This window comes from Dipodomys spectabilis, unplaced genomic scaffold, assembly GCF_019054845.1.
Source record: "Dipodomys spectabilis isolate Male_0828 unplaced genomic scaffold, ASM1905484v1 ptg000188l, whole genome shotgun sequence".
Classification (NCBI taxonomy): domain Eukaryota; kingdom Metazoa; phylum Chordata; class Mammalia; order Rodentia; family Heteromyidae; genus Dipodomys; species Dipodomys spectabilis.
Window position 1 is genome coordinate 2292025 of NW_024870865.1, and position 22537 is coordinate 2314561.

At 43.9% G+C, this 22537-nt stretch overlaps 1 protein-coding gene and 1 non-coding gene across 2 annotated transcripts in view; both read right to left on the reverse strand.

Annotated features, from left to right (window-relative positions):
* The window catches only part of Clstn1 (calsyntenin 1), a 75558-nt gene that overhangs the window by 26558 nt on the left and 26463 nt on the right, over positions 1 to 22537 (reverse strand). Inside the window, exon 2 of the mRNA XM_042695771.1 lies at positions 4452 to 4574. Coding sequence (XP_042551705.1) covers positions 4452 to 4574 — 123 coding nt within the window. The remainder of the gene's footprint in view (positions 1 to 4451; positions 4575 to 22537) is intronic.
* On the reverse strand, positions 19830 to 19936 carry LOC122121520. Its single transcript, XR_006149957.1, has one exon. It is a non-coding gene; the product is annotated as a U6 spliceosomal RNA (small nuclear RNA).

The following is a 22537-nucleotide window of genomic DNA, read 5'->3' on the forward strand; positions in this document are numbered from 1 at the left end:
TTTCCCTTCATGGCAAATGTTCCTTCGCTCCTCATGATAGTCACTAGCTAGTCAATAGTTCCCAGACTTCAGAGAATAGATTCAGAGAACAGATTCATTGTAGCTAATTTAAGCAAAATGGAACTTACTAGAATGCCAGTGAGAACTCATAAATTGACTGTAGGTCAGGAAAGGGAATTGCAACGTCAGAAACCAAAGCAATTCAGAAGTAGGGACCATAAGAGCCCCAAGACAAAGCAACCTGGATAGATGGAATGGAACCACACTATTCTAACATCTTTGCTCACTATGGAATTTACAGACACATTAGGGGGAGGTGGGTAACACACTGTGGTTGCTCTGCACCCAATGGGCACACGACCAGGGGTCATTAAAAAGGGAGAACAGACACCTGCAGCAAGGCAGCCTTCACAATGTCACTGCTAATCCAACTACTTCCCTAACCCACTTCCCTGTGCTCTACTAGGTGCCCAAACTCACTAACTAGGGACCCAGGCTGAGCTTGGTTTTGGTGACTTTGCTTTCTTGTTCACTGGTCCAGGTTAGTTTCTGGGACTACCTTATTTGTGATTCTCATCAGCACATTATCAAAGTTCATTTATTTATTTAGGTGCTGGGGACTGAAGCGAGGGCCTTGCACATACTACAGAAGTGCTGTACCACTAAGTCACACCCTAAGACCTTGTTTTGAAATGGAGTCTCATTGTCACCAGGATGGTGATTCTCCTACTTCCAGCTCCTAAGTACTGGGATTACTGGCATGTGCCACCAATCCAGCTCTGCTGAAGTACCTTAAATATATAGTTAACAATAAATACACACACACACAGAGTCAGGGCTGTGTTCTTCTCCATTTCATCATTATAGCCGTTCTTTAAATCGGAGTGAGCCAAGAACTGTCTGGAAAGCTTGTTTAAACTGTGGTTTTCTAAACCTTATCCCCAGATATTCTGACTTAGCAGTTCTGGGGGAAGATCCAGTAATAGCTATTTTTAATGAATGCTGCCAGATGGCTCTGGCGCAGTGTCTGCAGGCTAGGAAGAACAGCCTATGCAAGGTTCCCAAAGCCAGCGGCTGGACTGATCCTCACGCTCCAGCACTGGAGGCACAGACTGGGCCATCAAATGGGACACAGGAAGCCATATTTACACCACGTAATGTGGACACAGTGTTGGTACATACATGTGTGTGCTGACACTCCACCTGCTCTGTTAAGCCCAGCATAGAATGTGTACACACGGAGTTGAGCAGTGGACTCCAATCTTCCACTCCTAACACTAGATACTTAGAAAAGCAGCTACTCAGTATTTTCCCCTTTGATTAGGTTTTGCCATGTCAAATTTCTACTATTTTTGTATTTTCAACACACAAAATGGCAATTTCTCATGGATCAACCTGACTGAATTCACTGCAGTCAACAGTGCCAGCCCAGCTGTGTGTGCTGAAAAAGCAACGCTGGACCATCCCATAGTTATAGGTAGGGCTACAGTTGGCCTTATCTGTGGTTTTCAAGCAACAAGTCCCATAAATTACTGAGAATGTGGAGAGAAAACATCAGATTTTCTCAAACCGCTCTAGTGGATATCAAGGAGAGCATGACTTTCATTCCTTCTTTTGGATTCTATTGATATAAGGACTGTTCAACCAATCTTGTCAGCCAGGGAAGGCAAGACAGAGAATGCTGGAATAGTCTGAGCTGCCAAAGGGAAGAGCTCACAGGAGAGAGGGACACGGACTGTTCCCAGGTCTGAGACAGGTCTGATGACAGAACACTATGGCTTGTAAATGTAGTTCACGCCTTCACTCTCCACTCAATCATGAAATGCGTTACCCTACAACTACCCAGGCCTTTAACCAATTAAGGAAAAGGACAAAATAAGACAGTGAGTCACTTAAATTTCCTAAAACACGTCCTAAACATTAAGACAACTTGTTCCTTAGTCACCTCAAGAAAATGGTCTGGGCTCTACTGTGTGTACCACATCAGCGGTGATGGTGACAAGGCATCCTACACCACACACACATGAGCTTCGGAGCTGACAAGCCAACTCAGTGGTTACCCACACCAGAGTGTTTATAACTTCCAAAGATAACATCGCAAAAGCTACATAGTAACCCTCAAAACCCAGACTGCAATTAGACTGCCTGGCTCAAAAAACTTAATACTTAGGAGCCTTATCTTAGGTACTAGGGGAAAAACCACAATGTAGTCTCTGCTGTCATGTGACTGTCAGACATGCTCTGAGCCAGTGTCCTCATCCAGGAAATGGGAACAGCAAGAGCATCACACCCACACACACTCACACACACCCACACCCACACCCACACACACACACACACACACACACACACACACACACACAGAGCTAGGAAGAATCAGGTGAAATGGCCCCTAGGGAGCTATACAGCAGCCCCATCAGTCAAGTGCAAGCTGCTGTCGCCGCTCAACTATCCTCATCACAGAGTTACAATGAACTCTACACCATTGCACAAAATAAGGCTCCACATCTCCAGATCTGGCCTCAGCCTCGTACAGAATTTATTCTAAGAAACTGTGAGAAAACAGAACATTCTCAAGACTTTCTGTAAAAAGATAGTCAAGTATTTCTCACAGAATATTTTAAAAACTCTAAGTGGAAAAATATTGAGAGGCTCTGTGCCCACCACTGACTCACCGGCATAAGCAGGTCTTCATGTAATGTTTCTGAAATAAGGCACAGCTCTTGAACAGAACATACTACAAATTTATCCTTTAAATAAGTTTTCAGAAACAACCCCACTCATTTCCCTCAATTTCCTGTAGAAAAATTAATGTGTTATACAGTTAATATATGAGAATGTATTATACAATTAATATTGTATAATCCAATCATTCTTTTTTATTCCTCAATAAATAAACTTTTTAATAAAAGAAGTTTTGATCTGGGGAAAAAGAATCATGTGAAAACTGCTCCTTAAAAATTAATTTTTGTGGGGCTGGGAAGGTGGCTCAGTGGTAGAGCGCTTGCCTTGCATGCATGAGGCCCTGGGTTCGATTCCTCAGCACCACATAAGCAAAAAGAAAAAAGCCGGAAGTGGCGCTGTGGCTCAAAGGGTAGAGTGCTAGCCTTGAGCTGAAGAGCTGAGGGACAGCGCCCAGGCCCAGAGTTCAGGCCCCACGACCGGACCCAAAAAAAAAATTAATTTTTGTGCCAGGCACTGGTGGCTCATGCCTGTAATCCTAGCTACTCAAGAGGCTGAGATCTAAGAATTGCAGTTCAAAGCCAGCCAGGGCAGAAAAGTCCCTGTGAGATTCTTATCTTAAATTAACCACTCAAAACCTGAAGTGGGGCTACAGCTCAAAGTGGCAGAGTGCTAGCCTTGAGTAAAAAGAGACAGTGACTCTTCAAGCCTCACAACCAACAAAAAATAAAAATTAATTTTTTCAAGTCAGGCACTGGTAGCTCATACCTCTAATCCTAGCTACTCCTGAGGCTGAGATCTAAGGATCATGGTTCAAAGTCAGCCCAAGGTAGGAAAGCCCATGAGACTCATGTCTAACTACCAAAAAAAGCCAGAAGTAGAGTTGTGGTTCAAGTGGTAAAACACCAGCTTTGAGCAAAAAAGTCAAGGAACAGACCCTAAGCCCTGAGTTCAAGGCCCAGTACAAGTACACAAGAAAATGTTTCAATTAGCTTTGCATAGAAGCTCAAGTGGTAGAGCACATACCCAGAAAACACAAGGCCCTGAATTAAAAACTCAAACTCTTACCACCACTGAAAAACTCATTTTTCAATATCTACTCTGATTCTGAGGGTGACAACAAAGGACACAGCACATCCCTCGACCAGTTACAGACATTACCATGGTTGATGTTATTGGGCAAGAACAGCTGATTTGGGAAGGATCAGTAATTCTCAGCAGTGTGGAAAACTTTTATTCATCTCCCAAAGTCCCCAAATCTACCCTAGAGATTTGTCTTGATAAAAATGTATGTTATAATCGTATGAAATAAATTTATACCAAAAGTATTTTCTACAGACTGCTCAAATTTTTGACAGAAATCTAGAAGCAAGGCAGCTCTGGAGCCAAAAACCTCTAGATCCTCAGTACCTTCCATGGTACGTGGGAGCAGGTAAATCAGGCCGAGCCCAGGTTCCCATGGTCCAACCACACCATGTCTACATCGAACACAGTCCTCGGAGAACATGATGAACTTTAAGCCCTACTGGTCTAGATAGTATCTATCGAACTTCATCAAAGCAAGATTTGTAATGATATAATTAAGTTCAATAGTTTCCTTCTCAACAGTCAGAATGAGTTTTAGCCAGCTATCTGGAGGAGAACACGTAGTAGCCAGGAGGTACAAGAAACCCTCTGTGCTTTCCACCAGACTCAAGAGCAATCCAAGGTATGTAACACCTTCCTATGCAGTCCACGCTTGCCAAGAAGCAATGAAACCAGCATCATACCTGCAAAACGCAGAGGGGCATCTTTATCCAGGGCGATGAGGGGAGGATCAAGCAGCACTGTGTTGTCGTTCTCGGTAACGATTCCATGATAGGTCGGTTCGAGCCATGGCTTGTGCTTGTTAACTGCGTAAGAAAAAAAACACAGAATTGCTGCTTTAAAACTCCACTACCTTGGAGATACATATGTAAACTGTTTAAGGGCCTGCTGGGATTGGAACCCAGGGCCTGAGGAAGGCTAGGCATTCTTACTACCTAGCCACACCCCATGAACTATGAGTAAAACAAACAAGTCCTCATCAGTCTAGAAAAACGACATTCCTATTTTTGTGGTCACGTTAGATATCTAGACCCAAATGGGATAAAATTTTAAATTCTAGAGTAGACATTAGAAACTATCTAAATCTATAATGTAATAGAAAATAAGAAATAAGTTACCCTAAAAATAAAGAGAAAGAGGAGGGTTATAAATAAACTCAAACTACCTGTTTTCAGGAGCAGAAAGTTTACAAAGAAAAAATGGTTGCATGATTTTATTTACTACATTAACATTACAGGGCTGGAAATGTGACTGGTACAGTGCTTGACTAGCTTTTGTGAGGTCTCGGTTCAATTCCCAGCACTCTTCTTTTTTTGGGGGGGGCAGGGGGGCAGGCCTGGAACTCTGGGTCTGGGCGCCGTCTCTGAGCTTTTTAGCTCAAGGTGAGCACCACTTGAGCCACAGTGCCACTTCTGGCTTTGTCTGTTTATGTGGTACTGAGGAATCGAACCCAGGGCTTCATGCATACTAGGCAAGCACTCTACCGCTAAGCCACATTCCCAGCCCTCACATTCCTTTTCTTTTCACCTTATTAATGTTAACTCGCACCCACTAACCCCAGGACCCGTATCAGCCATGCAACAACCCAATTAAACCATGTGAAAGGATGAGAAGAAACAGGAAGACTTTATTTCCACTGGCTAAGTAAACTACATGTTTTGTTTTTTCCTGCAGGTGCAGTCCAGAAGTATCTTCAGGGTGAAGGCTGTAGCTCAGTGACAAAGCGCCTGCATTGTATACATGAAGGCTGAAGGTGTCCCTGCACCCCAAAACATCCTACCCTCCCCCCAAACACCAACAGTGTTGCCATGGGATATTAGTCATGTGCTGCATAAGTAATGTTTCAACAGGCCACATATGTGCCTTAGGTTGCTGGATGATACGATTATAAAGTCATTTGTGTCAGTCTGCTCTGATGGCCACAGCATCTGATGGAGCAGCAACTCAGAACCTGTCCCAGTCACTGGGTGACAGTCAGGGTGCGCTAACAGAAGAGCAAGGAAGGAGCAAGCCTAGGCCTCACCTGCCTTTTCCAAGGAATCTAGCAAACCACACCCAAACAATAGCAAATCCCTTTGCCTTCACTTCCATCATAAATTCAGATACTGGGGAGCTATGTTTAATGGGCATAGAGTTTGCATTTGCAATATGATGAGTTCTGGTGGCTAGGGAATATGTTTAGCAGTACAAATTGTTAGCTCAAAAGCTGGGAAAGGTAGGAAATTTCAGGACTGTTTTTGTCACAATTTAAACAAAAATCCCAAAGCTGGTTTTCTTCTGGGATCAATCCCCAGCAAAAACAACACACACACACACACACACACACACACACACACACACACACACACACACACCCCACACACACACACACACACACTGCCAGAAGTTATTTCTCATCATTCCATGCTCCTGAACTGTCACAGTAGCTCAGCAAATAACCTTCTGCTCTATTCTCTCTCCTCCACATGGCAGTGACCACGGAGCCCTTCACAACAAAAGTTACTGAGGTTTCCAGTAGCATTTGCTTACATGAATCTAGCAATCATGTTTCAGTGTACCAAAAAGGAAAGCCAGACCATTTAGTACATTTTTTAAAAAAAAAACAACAACAACAAAAATCATACCACCAGACACTGATGGCTCCTGCCTGTTATCCTAGCTTCAAGGGAGGATGAGATCAGAAGTAAACAGTTCTAGGCTAGTCTAGGCAGGGAAGTCCACGAGACTCCATGTCAACAAAAGAAACGAGACGTGATGGTTTGCCATCCTAGCTAAGATGGAATGTGTAAACTAGGTGTATCACAGGCCAGGCGTGTATCCAGACAAGACCAAATCTCAAAAAATAATCACTGAAAAAGCAGGGCACCAGTGGCTCATGACTATAATTTCAGCTACTTAGAAAGCTGGGATCTGAAGAATCAGTTTGAAACCAGTCCAAGCAGAAAAGTTCACCAGATTCCATCCACAAAATGACCAGGAAAGAGCAGTGCTTCAAGTGGTAGAATGTTATTCTAGCAAATATGAGGCACTGACTCACATTTATACTACAGTATATATATATACATACATACATACACACATACATACATATATACACATATATACTGTAGTGTATTATCGCATGTATATGTACATGTATATGTACGGTGTATATATACATACATGCAACAGTATATACACTGTAGTATAAAAGCATTTCTTATGGAAAAACATTCTTTGAAGCAGTGTTTAAGAAATGTGGCAAAGCTGGGCACCAGTGGCTCACGCCTGTAATCCTAGCTACTCAGGAGGCTGAGATCTGAAGATCACGGTTAAAAGCCAGCCGGGGCAGGAAAGTCTGTGAGACTCATCTCTCATAAACCACCAGAAAACCAGAAGTAGTGCTGTGGGTCAAGTGGTAGAGTGCTACTTTTGAGCTGAAGAGCTGAGCGATACCGCCCAGGCCCAGAGTTCAAGCTCCACAACCGCCAAAAAAAAAAAAAAAAAAAAAGAAATGTGTCGTTGTCTTAGACTTCTGCACATCCTTTGCTGTCTGGCTTCACAGTAGGCCTCCCCTCTATCCCCTCCAGGCAATACACTGCATGGTCAACCTGTCAGTCTGGAAATTTCCACTGTACCCTGGGGAGACACTTTCCAGAGAACTGGGAAAGGCAAATATCATCTTAAATGTATCAAAACTGTTCTGACCTCTAGCCTCTCAGTCTTGGAAGCTCATGCTGGATCTTGTTCAAGATTTCTTCCTAAAAGGACCTCTTCCTACTGTCTTTCTTCCCTCTCATTTTTGGGCAATACTGGGGTTTGACCTCAAGGCCTTACACTTGCCAAGTTAGTACTCCACCTCTGCAGCCATACTGCTAACCCTGAGCTTCAATGCTTATTTTTAGGATAGGATCCTTTCACACCCAGATGTGTGCCTGAGTGGCAATCTGTCTACTTTATTTATTTATTTTTTTGGGGGGTTGGGAGGTCAGTCATGTGGCTCAACTCTTCTGGACCTGGGCGCTGTCCCTCAGCTCTTTAGTTCAAGGTAAGCCCTCTACCACTTGAGCCACAGCACTACTTCCAGATACCTGGTGGTTTTTTGGAGATGAGTCTCACAGACTTCCCTGCCTAGGCTAGTTTTGAACTGTGATCCTCAGATCTCAGCCTCCTAAGGAGCTAGGATTACAGGCGTGAGCCACCAGCGCCCAGACCACTTTAAATTTTTCATCATCACCCCTCAATTACAGGTATGCAACGCTGTGTCCTGTTTTCTTCTTTCCTTCTTTTCTTTCGCTCTTCAGCTCAAGGCTAGCACTCTACCACTTGAGCCACAGCACCACTTCTGGCTTTTTCTGCTTACGTGGACTGAGGAATCGAACCCAGGGCCTCATGCATGCAAGGCAAGCACTCTACCACTGAGCCACCCTCCCAGTCCCTCTTTTTTTTTCTCTTTCTTTCTTTCTTTCTTTCTTTCTTTCTTTCTTTCTTTCTTTCTTTCTTTCTTTCTTTCTTTCTTTCTTTCTTTCTTTCTTTCTTTCGTCAGTTGTGGGGCTTGAACTCTGGGCCTGGCCGCTACCCCTCAGCTCTACAGCTCAAGGCAAGCACTCCAACACTTGAGCCACAGAGCCACTTCCAGTTTTCTGGTTGTTTATTGGAGATAGTCTCAAGGATCTTCCTGCCTGGGCTGGCTTTGAACCACGATCTTCAGATCTCAGCCCCCTGAGTAGCTAGGATTACAGGCGTAAGCCACCAGCGCCTGGCTGTGTCCTGCTTTCTTAATTAAGAATTTCAAGGACTTTTTGCCTGGGCTAGCTCAAAACTGTCATTCTCCCAATCTCAGCTTAGAAGGAGAGGCTCATGCCTGTACCTAGCTACTGATTTGAGAAGAAGTGTGCTAACTTTTCTGCTGGGGCTGGCCTCAAACCTCAATTTCCCCATCTTAGCTCTCCCTAATGGCTAAGATTACAAGCATGGGGCATGGCACCTGGCTCTTGTTCAGCTGCTCATCAGCATGCCCTCTCCCTCCCTCTGTTAGTCCAACATGAAGAGAGGTTATGATGCTTAAGTCTGTGTGATGAACACTGCTTGGGTTCTCACATCAACCTCAGTTTCCTTATCTGTAAAAGAAGATAAGCCGGTGCTGGTGGCTCATGCCTGTCATCCTAGCTACTCAGGAGGCTGAGATCTGAGGACCAAGGTTCAAAGCCAGCCCGGGCAGGAAAGTCCATGAGACTCTTATCTCCAATAAACCACCAGAAAACCAGAAGTGGCGGCGTGGCTCAAGTGGTAGAGCGCTCGCCTTGAGCTGAAGAGCAGAGGGACAGCGCCCAGGCCCAGAGTTCAAGCCCCATGATCAAAAAAAACAAAAAAGAAAAGAAAAGAAAAAAAGAAGACAGCACCGACCTGGCAGGCCGTAAGAGGCACAGCACTCCCAACACTCAGGTGCTGGGCTGATAGTGCTCTCACCCACCAGACTCCAAGGATTTCTGTTCTTAATTAATCCCAAGGAGCCAGCACTGTGTTAACCACTGAACTCTTTAGGATCTACTCAGCAACTGGATGCATATAAAAGGAGCCAAGTCTGGTCTGTATTCCTCTAATGGGGAAGTTCACTCGGGAGCTGGGAACTGGGATGGTTTGGGTTTTAGCCACTGTGGAGTGTGCTTCTGGCCAGTGGATGTATCAAACAAGAAAAGTGGAAACGCCAGAGGCAATATGCCAACTGGGCCAGAAGAGACTGCTAGCTTGTCTAGAAAAGGATATGGTTGGATTATGGGAGACCCAAGAAGAGATCAGCCACAGTTGCCCCAAGGACAGACCTTGAAAGGGTGCTGCTGGTGGCACTATTTTTGAAAGCCTACCAAGCAGCATTGGTATGGAACAGAGACAGCTCTACCCTGTGAGGAGCAGGGCATCTCACCCAACTGTGGGTCCAGCAGCCTCCTCAGGCAGCCTTTGAAATAAAGCATGTACAGAGTGACCAAGGTGAGATTAATAGGCTACTTTAATACACACACTCTCTCAAGATGCTGCTGGTTCTCATCTTTTAAAATTAAACAACAGAAGCTTTAGTTCTCAGACCGGAGGTTAAGTCTCAGCTCAGAGGGCCAGAATATCAGCTCTGGTGAGCGCTCTCTTCTTTACATGTAGGTAACTGCCTTCTCATGCTAGCCTCCCAAGGCAGAAAGAGACACTCTCTAGTTTCAAAACACAAACTATTTCCATGATTTACCTTAATAGAAATATTTGACTTTAATCTACTTTCTTTTTTTTTTTAATCTACTTTCATAGCTTAAGGTTTTATTAATAAAATTCCAAGTATAATAAGTATTAAAACTGCAGATTATTTCAATATGTGAAGCCATAAAACTCATGCTTTAATTAAATGAATCCACTGCTTTGATTTAACCTGTAAGAAATATAAAAACACTGGGCAAAGCAAACTGAAGCAAACACAATGTGCAATTTGCAACCTTACCGGAATGGCTAAGGCTGGAAATGGTTAATGATTCCAGGGAGAAAATAACTTCATAGCTCTATTCTGCAATCTTTACCCACTCCCTAGTATTCTAAATTTATAATTCAAAGTTTCTAAATTGCTCCTTGAAGCAGCCAGTAGAATGAAAGGGCTTGGCAAGTTCCAGATACTGAACTTTTCAATATTTAATGAATGATATTTTTAATATTTTATCACATTCAATTTGCATTATAAAACATTAATAGACATAAGTGACTGTTTCTATAATCATCCCCCCCCAAATCACCAATATAAGAGACTACAGACCATAAGTCTAGGAGTTTATCACCTGTGTTGCAAGTCTGTCCCAGATTCACCATCACATCCTCGGCCATTAAGAACAACTACATTTTAAATGATAAAACACTAACTCAAAAATAACGGATGAGGGGCTGGGAAGGTAGCTCAGTGGTAGAGCGCTTGCCTTGTATGCATGAGGTCCTGGGTTCGATTCCTCAGCACCACATAAGCAAAAAGAAAAAAGCCGGAAGTGGTGCTGTGGCTCAAGTGGTAGAGCGCTAGCCTTGAGCTGAAGAGGTGAGGGACAGCGCCCAGGCCCAGAGTTCAGGCCCCACGACCCGACCCCCCCAAAAAAAAAACAGATGAGCAAAGCTGAAGTATAAGGTATACCTCGGGTACACAGTGCTATTACTTTAGAAAATGGCTGGTTTTCTGGTGGCTATTGGAGATTTTAATCTTTAGAAATTGTCATTTTAAAAATCAAAACAGACTGATGCCAGTGGCTTATGCCTGTAATCCTATCTACTCATGAGGCTGAGATCTGAGGATAAAGGTTCGAAGCCAGCTTGGGCAGGAAAGTCTATGAAACTCTTATCTCTACCAAACTACCAAAAAAGCCAGAAGTGGAGCTGTGGCTCAAGTGGAGCTGTGGTGCAGGTGGCTCATACCTATAATCCTAGCTACTCAAGACACTGAGCTCTGAGGATCACTGAGATCTGTGGATCAAGGTTCAAAGTCATCCAGGGCAAGACAGTCCATGAGACTCTTATCTCCAACAAACTACTCTGAAAAAGCTAGAATTGGCACTGTGGCTCAAGTGGTACAGTGCTAGCCTTGAGTGCAGAAGAGGCTCAGAGACACAATGCAAGCTCTGAATTAAAGCCCCAGGGCTGGCAAAATGCACAAACACAAACAAAACTTTTAACCCTGATCCACCAGAATAATTTGCAATTAGAGATACTGCCACCAGGTGGCAATAGATGCCTTTTCTTGCAGGTTCCAAATTACCATAATTATTGGACTGACTTTGTATATATAGTGGGGGGTGGGGAGGTGTTCATCAATCCTGGGGCTTGAACTCAGAGCCTGGGCACTGAGCTTTTTTGCTCAAGGTTACCATTCTACCACTTGAGACACAGCTCCACTTCCAGCTTTTTAGTGTTTACTTGGATAAGAGTTTCACACTTTCATGCCCAGGCTGGCACCAGCACCTGGCTCATGCTTACTTTTTTTTTTTTTTAATCCTACAGTTACTAAAGGAGTGTTAACAGGCTCTCTGTTAAGGCTATATTAACATAAATGTGTCTTAAGCTATGTTTAAAATCCAGTGACTGAGTTGGGCCCTGGTGGCTCAACCTGTAATCCTAGCTACTTAGGAGGCTAAAATGTGAGGATCTCAGTTTGAAGCCAGGACTGGCACCCCCTACCCTGAAGAAAAAAAAATCCAGTGAATCCAATTGAAGATGTCTTTTTCTCTATAGAAAGAAAGAACGAAGGAAGGAAGGAAGGAAGGAAGGAAGGAAGGAAGGAAGGAAGGAAGGAAGGAAGGAAGGAAGGAAGGAAGGAAGGAAGGAAGGAAGGAAGGAAGGAAGGAAGGAAGCAAGCAAGGAAGGAAGGAAGGAGGGAAGGAAGGAAGGAAGGAGGGAAGAAAGCAGGGAGGGAGGGAGGGAGGGAGGCAGGGAGGCAGGGAGGCAGGGAGGGAAAGGGAGGGAGGGAAAGGGAGGGAGGGAAGCAAGGCAGGCAGGCAGGCAGGCAGGCAAGCCAGGTGCCAGTAGGTCACGCCTGTAATCCTAGCTACTCAGGAGGCTGAGATATGAGGATCTCAGTTCAAAGCCAGCCTGGGCAAGTCCATGAGATTTTTTTTTTTGGGGGGGGGGAGGGTGTCCGGTCGTGGGGCCTGAACTCTGGGCTTGGGCGCTATCCCTCAGCTCTTCAGCTCAAGGCTAGCGCTCTACCACTTGAGCCACAACGCCACTTCCGGCTTTTTTCTTTTTGTTTAATGTGGTGCTGAGGAATCGAACCCAGGACCTCAGGCATGCAAGGCAAGCGCTCTACCACTGAGCCATCTTCCCAGCCCCTGTCCATGAGATTCTTATCTCCAATTAACCACCAGAAAACAGGAAGTGGCGCTGTGGCTCAAGTGGTAGAGCGCTTGTCTTGAGCTGAAGAGCTGAGGAACATCGCCCAGGCCCAGAGTTCAAGCCCCATGACTAACAAAAAAAAAAAAGAAAAACGAAAAAAAGAAAAAAGAATAGGCAGGTGGTAGAGGTTGGATTGAAATGCCTGTAAGAGCCCCTAGGCTGAAGTCTCGGTTGCCAACTTGTGGTGCTAGCGGGAGGTATTTGGAAATGAGCCCTAGAGAAAGAAAGTTAGATCACTGTGGGTGTGCCCTGAAAGAGGCTATTATGGCCCGGGCTCCTTTGGATCTCTTGCTTCCCTGCCTTCATGAGGTGAGCAGCTTTCACCGAGTGCCCTGCCACGATGTACTGTGCTACCACAGGCCCAGAAACAATAAGCAAATCAACCATGGGGATCAAGAGCCAAAATAAACTTTCCTCTTTTATTTCTCTCAGGTTTTGTTGGTGGTGGTGGCGGTGGTCATGGGGCCTGAACTCTAGGCCTGGGCGCTGTCCCTCACTCAGCTCTTCAGCTCAAGGCTAGTGCTCTACCACTTGAGCCACAGCACCACTTCTGGCTTTTTCTCCTTATGTGGTGCTGAGGAATCAAACCCAGGGCCTCATGCATGCAAGGCAAGCACTCTACCACTGAGTCACCTTCCCAGCCCTCAGGTTGTTTTGTTTTGTAACAATGGGAAGCTAACAGAATATTCATACAGCTTCAAAATGAAACACAAATAAGTTCTTCTATAAGCATCACACCATCCCTGGTCCTACTCATCTTAATGGAGAAGGCCCTTAACTTCTCAGTGTTTCCTAAATACCTCTGTAGGTAAGGCAGGCTGCCGAGGGCTGGGCTCAGGAGCCTGAGAAAACAGACATGTCAACAGGCAGCACCATCCACAAACCGGCGTGATTAAAATGGAAGAACAAATGGAGGGTGGTAGAGAACGAAGTGATAGAGCAATTCACGCAGTGTGGGGACCCCGCCAGGGGGGAGCTGGCACATCACAGTCACACTGGGACCACCATGCCTACTCCATGCCAGAAGAGGAGCTGCATCTTCCTCCCAGAGGCTTACAAATCACTGCTACTCAGAACTTTAGGGCCAGAAGCAGTCAGGAGGCTGCACCCAAAGTCCAAATGGAGGGGAAGTACAGTTCTGTAGGATGTAGGGTCAAACGAAAGTATAAGCAGAGACCTCTAAAAATGTCTTCAAAAGGACCACTGAAGTGTAACAATAATATCTGAAAGTAGGCCACATAAAAGTACAGATGAGGCACAGAGGCCAAGAGTATATGGCTCATTCTGGAACAAGCAAGATCATGACAAATGTCTGGTTCTAAGATTGTACAAAGGGGTAACAGAACTTACCATTTAGGAAAATACTGTGAACACCCCTCTCCTATGCCACATTGATGTGATCTCTTAATTCTGCAGTCAACAGCAGCTATTCAGTTTTAAACAGTGACAGAGAGAAAAGACAGGAACCTCAGAATCAGACAGAACATGGCTACTGTGCAAATTCTGCTTCTGCTTTACTCTGTGACTGAGTTCCGCATTCTCCCACCTTCTTACCCCTATCACCCCAGGGGCTGTAGGCAAGTATGGGGTGGAGATTCAATCATTCATCCATTCACTCATAAACCAGTACTGGGGCTTGTTCTCTATATCTCTTCTTGGCTTCCAGCTGGTGCTTTATCACTAAATCACGCCTCCACTTCCGATTTTTTTTCTTTTTTTTTGCTTGTTAACTGAAGACTAAAAGTCTCAGATTTGTCTGCCTAGGCTGGCTTTGAACCACCATTCTTAGATCTTAATCTCCTGATCCGCAAGGATATACATGTGAGCCACCAGTGCCTGACTGGAGCAGATGATTTAACTGCCATAAACCTAGGTAATGACCAAAATACCAGGAATGAGCCAGGCACTGGTGGCTCAAACCTGTAATCCAAGCTACTCTGGAGGCTGAGATCTGAGGACTGTGGTTCAAAGTCAGAAAAGAAAGTCTATGAGATTTTTATCTCCAATTAACTACTAAAAATGCCAGAAGCAGAACTGTGACTCAAGGAGTAGATAGCTAGCCTTGAACAAAAAAAAGCTCAAGGACAGCATCTAGGCCCTGAGTTCAAGCCCAGAACTGGCACCAACTTTCTTGGGAAGCCTTGCTGTGAAGACTATGAATAAGACCCCAGGAGCCTATAACACAGCCAGCTATTCAACAAGCATCTCTTAATAAGTTCACTGCAAGTGAGAGCTATGCTTTAGAAATAACTGTGAAGGGAGAAAGACCATGAGTTCCCACGATTATCTCCCAATTCCTATTTTCAAAACAAGTAACAGCACAGGAGAATCTCCAGGCTAAAGCCTACAGGGGTCTTACTTTATCCTCTTTACTCAGCAAAGGAAGAGAGAGAAACAGGATTTACAGTGATACTGCCAAGTATAAACAAAAATTTGGCACTTGTAACAAGAGGAAACTTTTCAATCAAGCAATTTCACTACAAGGGCAGGTGAACTTACATACAGAATACTTTTTCAGCTGAGAGTACTCTCAATGATAGGTTTGCTAGACAACGGATGTTAACTACCCTGAGCTAATCCCTTTATTCAGTGGAACACTTCCGAAGGTCTGGATGGCATGGCACCTGATCTGAGAGGCAGTATGCATCCGACCCATAAGATCAGGTTTCTCTGTCTCACCATGACCACCTTTTGGGACAGTTCACTTCTGGTGTGAGGCCATCCCATGCCCTATGGGAGGCTTCGCAGCACCTTTGGCTTCCAACCACTAGACACCTCTTCCCAGCAGGGCCCTCCAGCAGGGCCCTCCTCCAGCAAGGACAACCACAGTTGTCTCCCGACATTACCTATAATTTCCCTTGAGACTCACAGACCTGGATCCACATCATTAAGAAACTCCAATGTTTTCCACATTAAAATCACTGTTGCACTTTAAAACTGCCAACCTTGCCCAGTGCTGGTGGCTTATGCCTGTAATCTTAGCTACTTAGGAGGCTGAGATCTGAAGATTACAGTTTGAAACCAGCCCAGGCAGGAAAGTCTGTGAGACTCTTCTTCCCAATTAAGCAACAAAAAAAACTGGAAGCAGAGCTGTGGCTCAAGTGGTAGAGCACTAACCTTGAGCTCAAAAGCTTAGGGACGGCACCAAGGCCCAGAGTTCAAGCTCCAGGACCGGTACTAACAAAAAAAAAGTCAACTTAATGTGTATTACATCAATGTGAAATGTTTTTGTTTGTTTGTTTTTTGTTCGGTCGTGGGTCCTGAACTCTGGGCCTGGGCGCTGTCCCTCACCTCTTCAGCTCAAGTTGAGTGCTCTAACCACTTGAGCCACAGTGCCACTTCCAGCTTTTTCTGCTTATGTGGTGCTGAGGAATTGAACCCAGGGCCTCATGCATGCAAGGCAAGCACTCTACCACTGAGCCACCTTCCCAGCCCCTAATTTTTATAGTTTAAAAAAAAAATATATTCAAGGCTGAGAATGTAGCTTAGTGGTAGAATGTTTGCCTAGCATGCATGAAGCCCTGGGTTCAATTCCTCAGTACCACATACACAGAAAAAGCCACAAGTGGCACTGTGGCTTAAGTGGTAGAGTGCTAGCCTTGAGCAAAAGACAGTGCCCTGAGTTCAAGTCCCAGGACTGGCCAAAAAAAAAAATCAGTGTAAAAATCCTTAAATGATGTGAATAAGCACTGATGTTTTTAGTAAAAAGTGAAATTTTTCTTCTTGTATGTGTTCACCTTGCCCTTGACAAGCACCAGCCCAGATGATCTACCACAGTACATGTGACAGTAGATGCTAAGCATCTCATTTTCTATGAGGTGAGGAGGTTACAAGCAGGCCAGACCTAGATCCCGCATTCTGGACACCGGTCCACCCAGCCAGCCAGCTCACTGACCCTGGGAAGTAGCACAGGTCCCCCATGTCAGGAATACGATGTCCATAAGGGAGAGGCAGAAGATGAGACGAAGTGGAAGCACTGCTTCTCCCTAAGCAATCTCATCCAGACATCAAAGGCAGGCGAGAGGAAGAAAGGAAGGGTCCCACACAGCCTAAACTTGAGAGAAGACTGTTCCTTCGTTGGCCATCTCTTCAAGACTGAATAGAATGGCAGGGGTCAGAAAGTAGGAATCAGACAGAGCAAAAGAAACACCACAGGGGAACATGAGGAACAGCGAGAGCTAAGACTTCAGTGTGGTGTGTGGGCCTCTACTGCACAGCTGATGGGAAGCTGGCTGAACAGACTTAAAGTCAAGGAGATGACAAAGCTAAGGAGAAGAAAAGGACAGGCTGCTGCGGTTCTAACATGTTCCCCCCAAAAGTTCCTATGTTAGAGACCTGATCCCCAAATGTACATATTGATGGAAGCTGGAAGTAGCACTTTGGAAGGAACGAGGATGGGGTCCCCGTGAAGGCGTTAGTGGCTGTGTAAGAAAAAGCAGGCTTGCTCTGCTGACTGTGTCATGCCCTCCACCATGCACCAAGAAGGCTCTCACTGCCAGGCAGCAGTGGCTCACGCCTGTAGTCCTAACTACTCAGGAGGTGAGATCTGAGATCGTGGTTCAAAACCAGCCTGGGCAGGAAAGAAAGCCCATGAGGCTCTTCAAAACTACTCAAAAAAGCCAGAAGTGTCTCTGTGGCTCAAGTGGAAAAGTGCTCACCTTGAGCAAAAAAAGAAGCTCAGGGACAGCACCCAGACCCAGAGTTCAAGCCCCAGAACCAGCAAAAAAAAAAGTCCTCACCACATATTAGCACCTTGATGCTAAACTTTTCAGCTTCCATGTATGTCTGTGTTTATTGTGACTCAGTTTATACTGTTGTTACAGCAACTGGAAACAGACTAAGACAAAAGAATTTCTTCCTACCACCTCTCTTCTAGCAAGCCTTTCATCTAACAGTTTACCTACCTATCCTCCATTACGGAGTCCCAGATAGTCTTCTAGGTACTAAGGAAACACAGGTGAGTGAAACAGCTCTGGCCCTCATAGATCATGTTATGTTATATGTTATGTTGAATTAAAATTTCAATTTGGGGCTGAGCTTTGCATGCCTTGGATTTGATTCCCAACATCCTACTCCTACCCTTCCACTGCTAAGAAAGAAATCAACTTGAACCGCATACTGTGAAATAATTCTTAGGAAGTAAAATCACACTTTCTTAGGTAAGGCTTCTAATTTTAGCATCTTCATCATTTTTAAGGGTATAGTTCAATGATATTAAGTACATTATTGTGGGATCATCACCATCTCCAGAACTCTTTTCATCTTGCAAACCAAAATTCTGGGGCTGGGGTAATGGTTCAAGTCGTGGATCACTTGAGGCTCTGAGTTCAAATGCTAGTACCACTCAAGAACAAAAAACCTGAAATTCTGTATCGATTAAGAATTTCTTATTCTTCCAACCCTTAGCAACTTTGTTCTTTTGATAGTATATTTTTGTTTGGTTTGGCTGGTTTTAAGTATGGGTCTTAATCTGAACTCAGACTGTTTTCAAATTTGCTATATTATATAGCCCAGGCTAGCCTTCAACCTGTAATCCTCCTGCCTCAGACTCTTGAGTGCTAGGATTACAGGCCCACATTCAACTTTCTGTCTCTATAAATCAGACTGCTTTGGGGACCTCATATAAATGGAATTATACTTTTACATATTTATCCTATTGTGACTGGGTTTATTTCATCAACACAGATTTATCATGTCAGAATGTTTTTCCTTTTGTTGTTGTGGTTGTTGGTCATGGGGCTTGAACTCTGGGCCTGGGTGCTATCCCTCAGCTCTTCAGCTCAAGGAAAGCACTCTACCACTTGAGCCACAGAGCCACTTCTGGTTTTCTGGTGGTTTATTGAAGGTAAGAGTTTCACAGACTTTCCTGCCCAGGCTGGCTTTGAACTGAGATCCTCAGCTCTCAGCCTCCTGAATAGCTAGGATTACAGGCATGAGTCACCGGCTCTGGTTTGTATTTCCTTTTTAAGCTGTATAATATTCCATTCTAATTATCCAGTCATTCATGGATAGGCACCAGATGTGTCAACCTTTTAGTGACTGTAAGTGATGCTGCTATGAATATGGGCATATAAATAGCTTCTCAAGACCCTACCCTGGCCTCAATTCTTTTGTATATTTACTCACCAAATCTGGAATTGCTGGATTAAATAGTAATTCTAACTTTAATTTTAATTTGCTTTATTTGCCTACTTTTAGATTTTTTTTGGTGGGGGGGGGGGTAGGAAGGATGCATCATTCTTGAAGAGACAATCCCATTCCATTTCTTTGATCCAAAAATCCACTTATTAATATACTGTTCTCGAATAGAGGACATAACAGATACTAAAGCAACAACAACAGAAACCACCCCTTATCTGATCTTAGCCAAAAGACAGAGAAGCTATATTTCTAGATTTTTAAGACAAAGTCTAATTATGTAGTCCAGGCTGACCTCAAATTCCTCTGCCTCTGTCTACCAAGTGTTGGATTACAGGCATGACTCACCATGCCCAGGCTTTTCAGTCTTAATTTTTTATGAACTGCCACACTGGTTCCCATAATGACTGAACCATTTTATATTCTCCCCAACAGGGTGCACAAGTGTTTCAGTGTCTTCACATCCCTAACAATACCCCTTTTGTTTTTGGTTATAGTCAGCCTAATGGTGACCAAGTAAGTTTTATAACAAGTCATCCCATCATTTTATCACGTAATATAAAAATATTATGTAAAAAGTACAACAGATTCAAAAGTAGACAAAGTAAACTAAGAACGCCATGAACCCAACACTCAACCACTATAATGCAGTCTCTTAGGCTCTACTTTTTTTTTTTTTTTTTAACGGTGGAGGTTTGAACCCAGGGCCTCAGGTATGACACTGGCTACATCTCAAACTCCCTAATTATTCTTTTTTTTTTTTTTCAGTTGGTCGCAGGGCTTGAACTCTGGGCTTGGGCGCTGTCCCTGTGCTCTTCAACTCAAGACTAGTGCTCTACCACTTGAGCCACATTCCACTTCTGGTTTTCTGGTGGTTAATTGGAGATAAAAGTCTCACGGACTTTCCTGCCTGGGCTGGCTTTGAACCACAATCCTCAGATCTCAGCCTCCTGAGTAGCTAGGATTACAGGCGTGAGACACCGGCACCTGGCTCTAATTATTTTTTTTTTAATTTTATTTTATTTTATTTGAGAAGATACTGTAAAAATATGGAACGCTTCACGAATTTGTGTGTCATCCTTGCGCAGGGGCCATGCTAATCTTCTCTGTATCGTTCCAATTTTAGTATATGTGTTGCCGAAGCGAACACTCTAATTATTCTTAAACAAATCCAAACATCACATAACTTTACCCCCTCAGTACTTCAACATACAGCTCTAGAGAGATTTTTTTTTTTAATCGGTCCTGGCATAACTAATTTTTTGAATCATGAAATAGTGGAATAAATCTTTTGTGTAATGATATAACACTTTTGAACAATATGGACTTTCATTTGTTAATATTTTGTTGACAACCCTTTTTAACAGCTTTTGTGAGTTGTTTTGTGTTTTGTTTTTTGGCCAGTCCTAAGGCTTGAACTCAGGACCTAGGCACTGTCCCTGAGCTTCTTTTGCTCAAGGCTAGCACTCTACCACATGAGCCACAGCGCCCCTTTCAGCTTTCTGTTTATGTAGTACTGAAGAATTGAACTCAGGGTTTCATGAATACTAGGCAAGCACTCTACCACTAAGCCACATTCCCAGCCATAGTGAGTTTTTTTTGTCAATGTATTTTTGTCAATATATTTCATTCCACTTGTTTTTATTTGAAAATTCTACTGGCTTAACTACATCCATCTAGCTTTATATGTTTTACATCAAACATGACACATATTTATAGAGTATAGACCAAGTGAGTATCAGGTACTCACCATTGACTGATTTTCCAAAAAATTAACTACATTTCTAGGAAAGAGAGAGCAAAAGTAACCGTGTTATTTCTGAAAAATAGGGTATGGTGATCACAAATATGCTTTTATTTATTTATTTTTTTTTTTATTTTTTTGGGTCCGGTCGTGGGGCCTGAACTCTGGGCCTGGGTGATGTCCCTCAGCTCTTCATCTCAAGGCTAGCACTCTACCACTTGAGCCACAGCGCCACTTCCGGCTTTTTTCTTATGTGGTGCTGAGGAATCGAACCCAGGGCCTCGAGCATGCAAGGCAAGTGCTCTACCACTGAGCCACCTTCCCAGCCCCCAAATATGCTTTTAAAAATTAAGGTAAAAGCTGACGCCAGTGGTCACGCCTGTAATACCAACTATTCAGAAAACTGAAATCGTAATTCGAGGCCAGCCCAGGCAGGAAAGTCTGTGAGACTATCGCCATTAAACTACCCAAAACAGCCATAAGTGGAGCTGCAGCTCAATTGGTAGGGCACCAGCCTTGAGCAAAAGCAGCTTAGGGACTGCACCCAGGCCCTGAGTTCAAGTCCCAGAATCAGCACACACACACAAAATGAATATAAAAAGAAGTCAAGGACCGTTAGTATTTCTGCTATTAAAACAGGTTTCAATGTCACATCCCCAAACCTAAAACACAAATGCAGTAACAAAGTTCATCATTAAAGCATCAGGACCTCCTAAAGTCAAGTTCATGTAAATTTTTCTCTTGAAAAAAAACTAACAAAGCTACCAACATTGCCAGCCTCCACATGAAATGCAAGCACACAAAACTGTTTATGAGGCTTCTGATCCCTGCAAAAGCCAGGCCTGGTGGGGAAAAAAAATCTAAAGTGTACAGTGAAATCTACTAAGTGATCTAAGAAAATGACATCTTTATCTTTTGTTGCTGTTGTTTGTTTTTGTTTTTTTTGTCGGTTGTGGGGCCTGAACTCTGGGCCTGGGCACTGTCCCTCAGCTCTTCAGCTCAAGGCTGAAGAGCTCAAGGCTCTACACCACTTGCACCACAGCGCCACTTCCGGCTTTTTCTGCTTATGTGGTGCTGAGGAATCGAACCGAGGGCCTCATGCATGCAAAACAAGCGCTCTACCATTGAGCCACCTTCCCAGCCCGGCATCTTTATCTTGTACCTCCGTGCACCTGAAAATCCAACTACAAAATAAGAAGAAAATAAATGCTCTAAAATTTGTATTTAATGAAAACGGCATGATCACCAGGCACTAGTGGTTCACACCTTTACCGTAATCACAGCTACTCAGGAGGCTGAGTTCTGAGGATCACAGTTCAAAGCCAACTCGGGCAGGAACATCTGTGAAACTCTCATCTCCAATTAACACCAGAAAGCCAGAAGTGGTGCTGTGGCTCAAGTGGTAGAGTGCTAACCTTGAGCTGAAGAGCACAGGGAAAGTGCCCAGCCCAGAGTTCAAGACCTACAACTAACAGGGAAAAAAAAGAAAAAAGAAAATGGCATTATGGTACTTTGGAAAATTAAATGTTACCTTTTATGAAAGCCTAACATAAGAGGTTAATGAAGAACAGCCCCTGTCTGTAAACTTTTTATTGTTGTTTGTGATGAAATGCAGGGCCTCCTTGTATTATCCCAGGAAAGAAACCAGGAAGAAATATAAATAAGAAAGGCCTGTAGCTGCACTTTTCAGAGGGTTTGACTAGTGCCATAGAAAGGTTGACAGTAACAAAGAAGTTCTTCTGAAGGAACTTAGCTTGAATAGGAGAAAAGACACGTGACATTCCTGTATCACTTCCCTGCCCAGCATGGCTGAGCATCTTGTTACACCAACACTATAAACACTCTCGTTTCACTGTCCTGAGAAAGATGAAAAGGCAGCTAGAAAGATGGGCAGGTAGGATGGATGAATGAGAAATGACAAAGGTTTCTTGTTCTTGTTTTTGAGATGGGCAGGTAGGATGGATGAATGAGAAATGACAAAGGTTTCTTGTTCTTGTTTTTGAGATG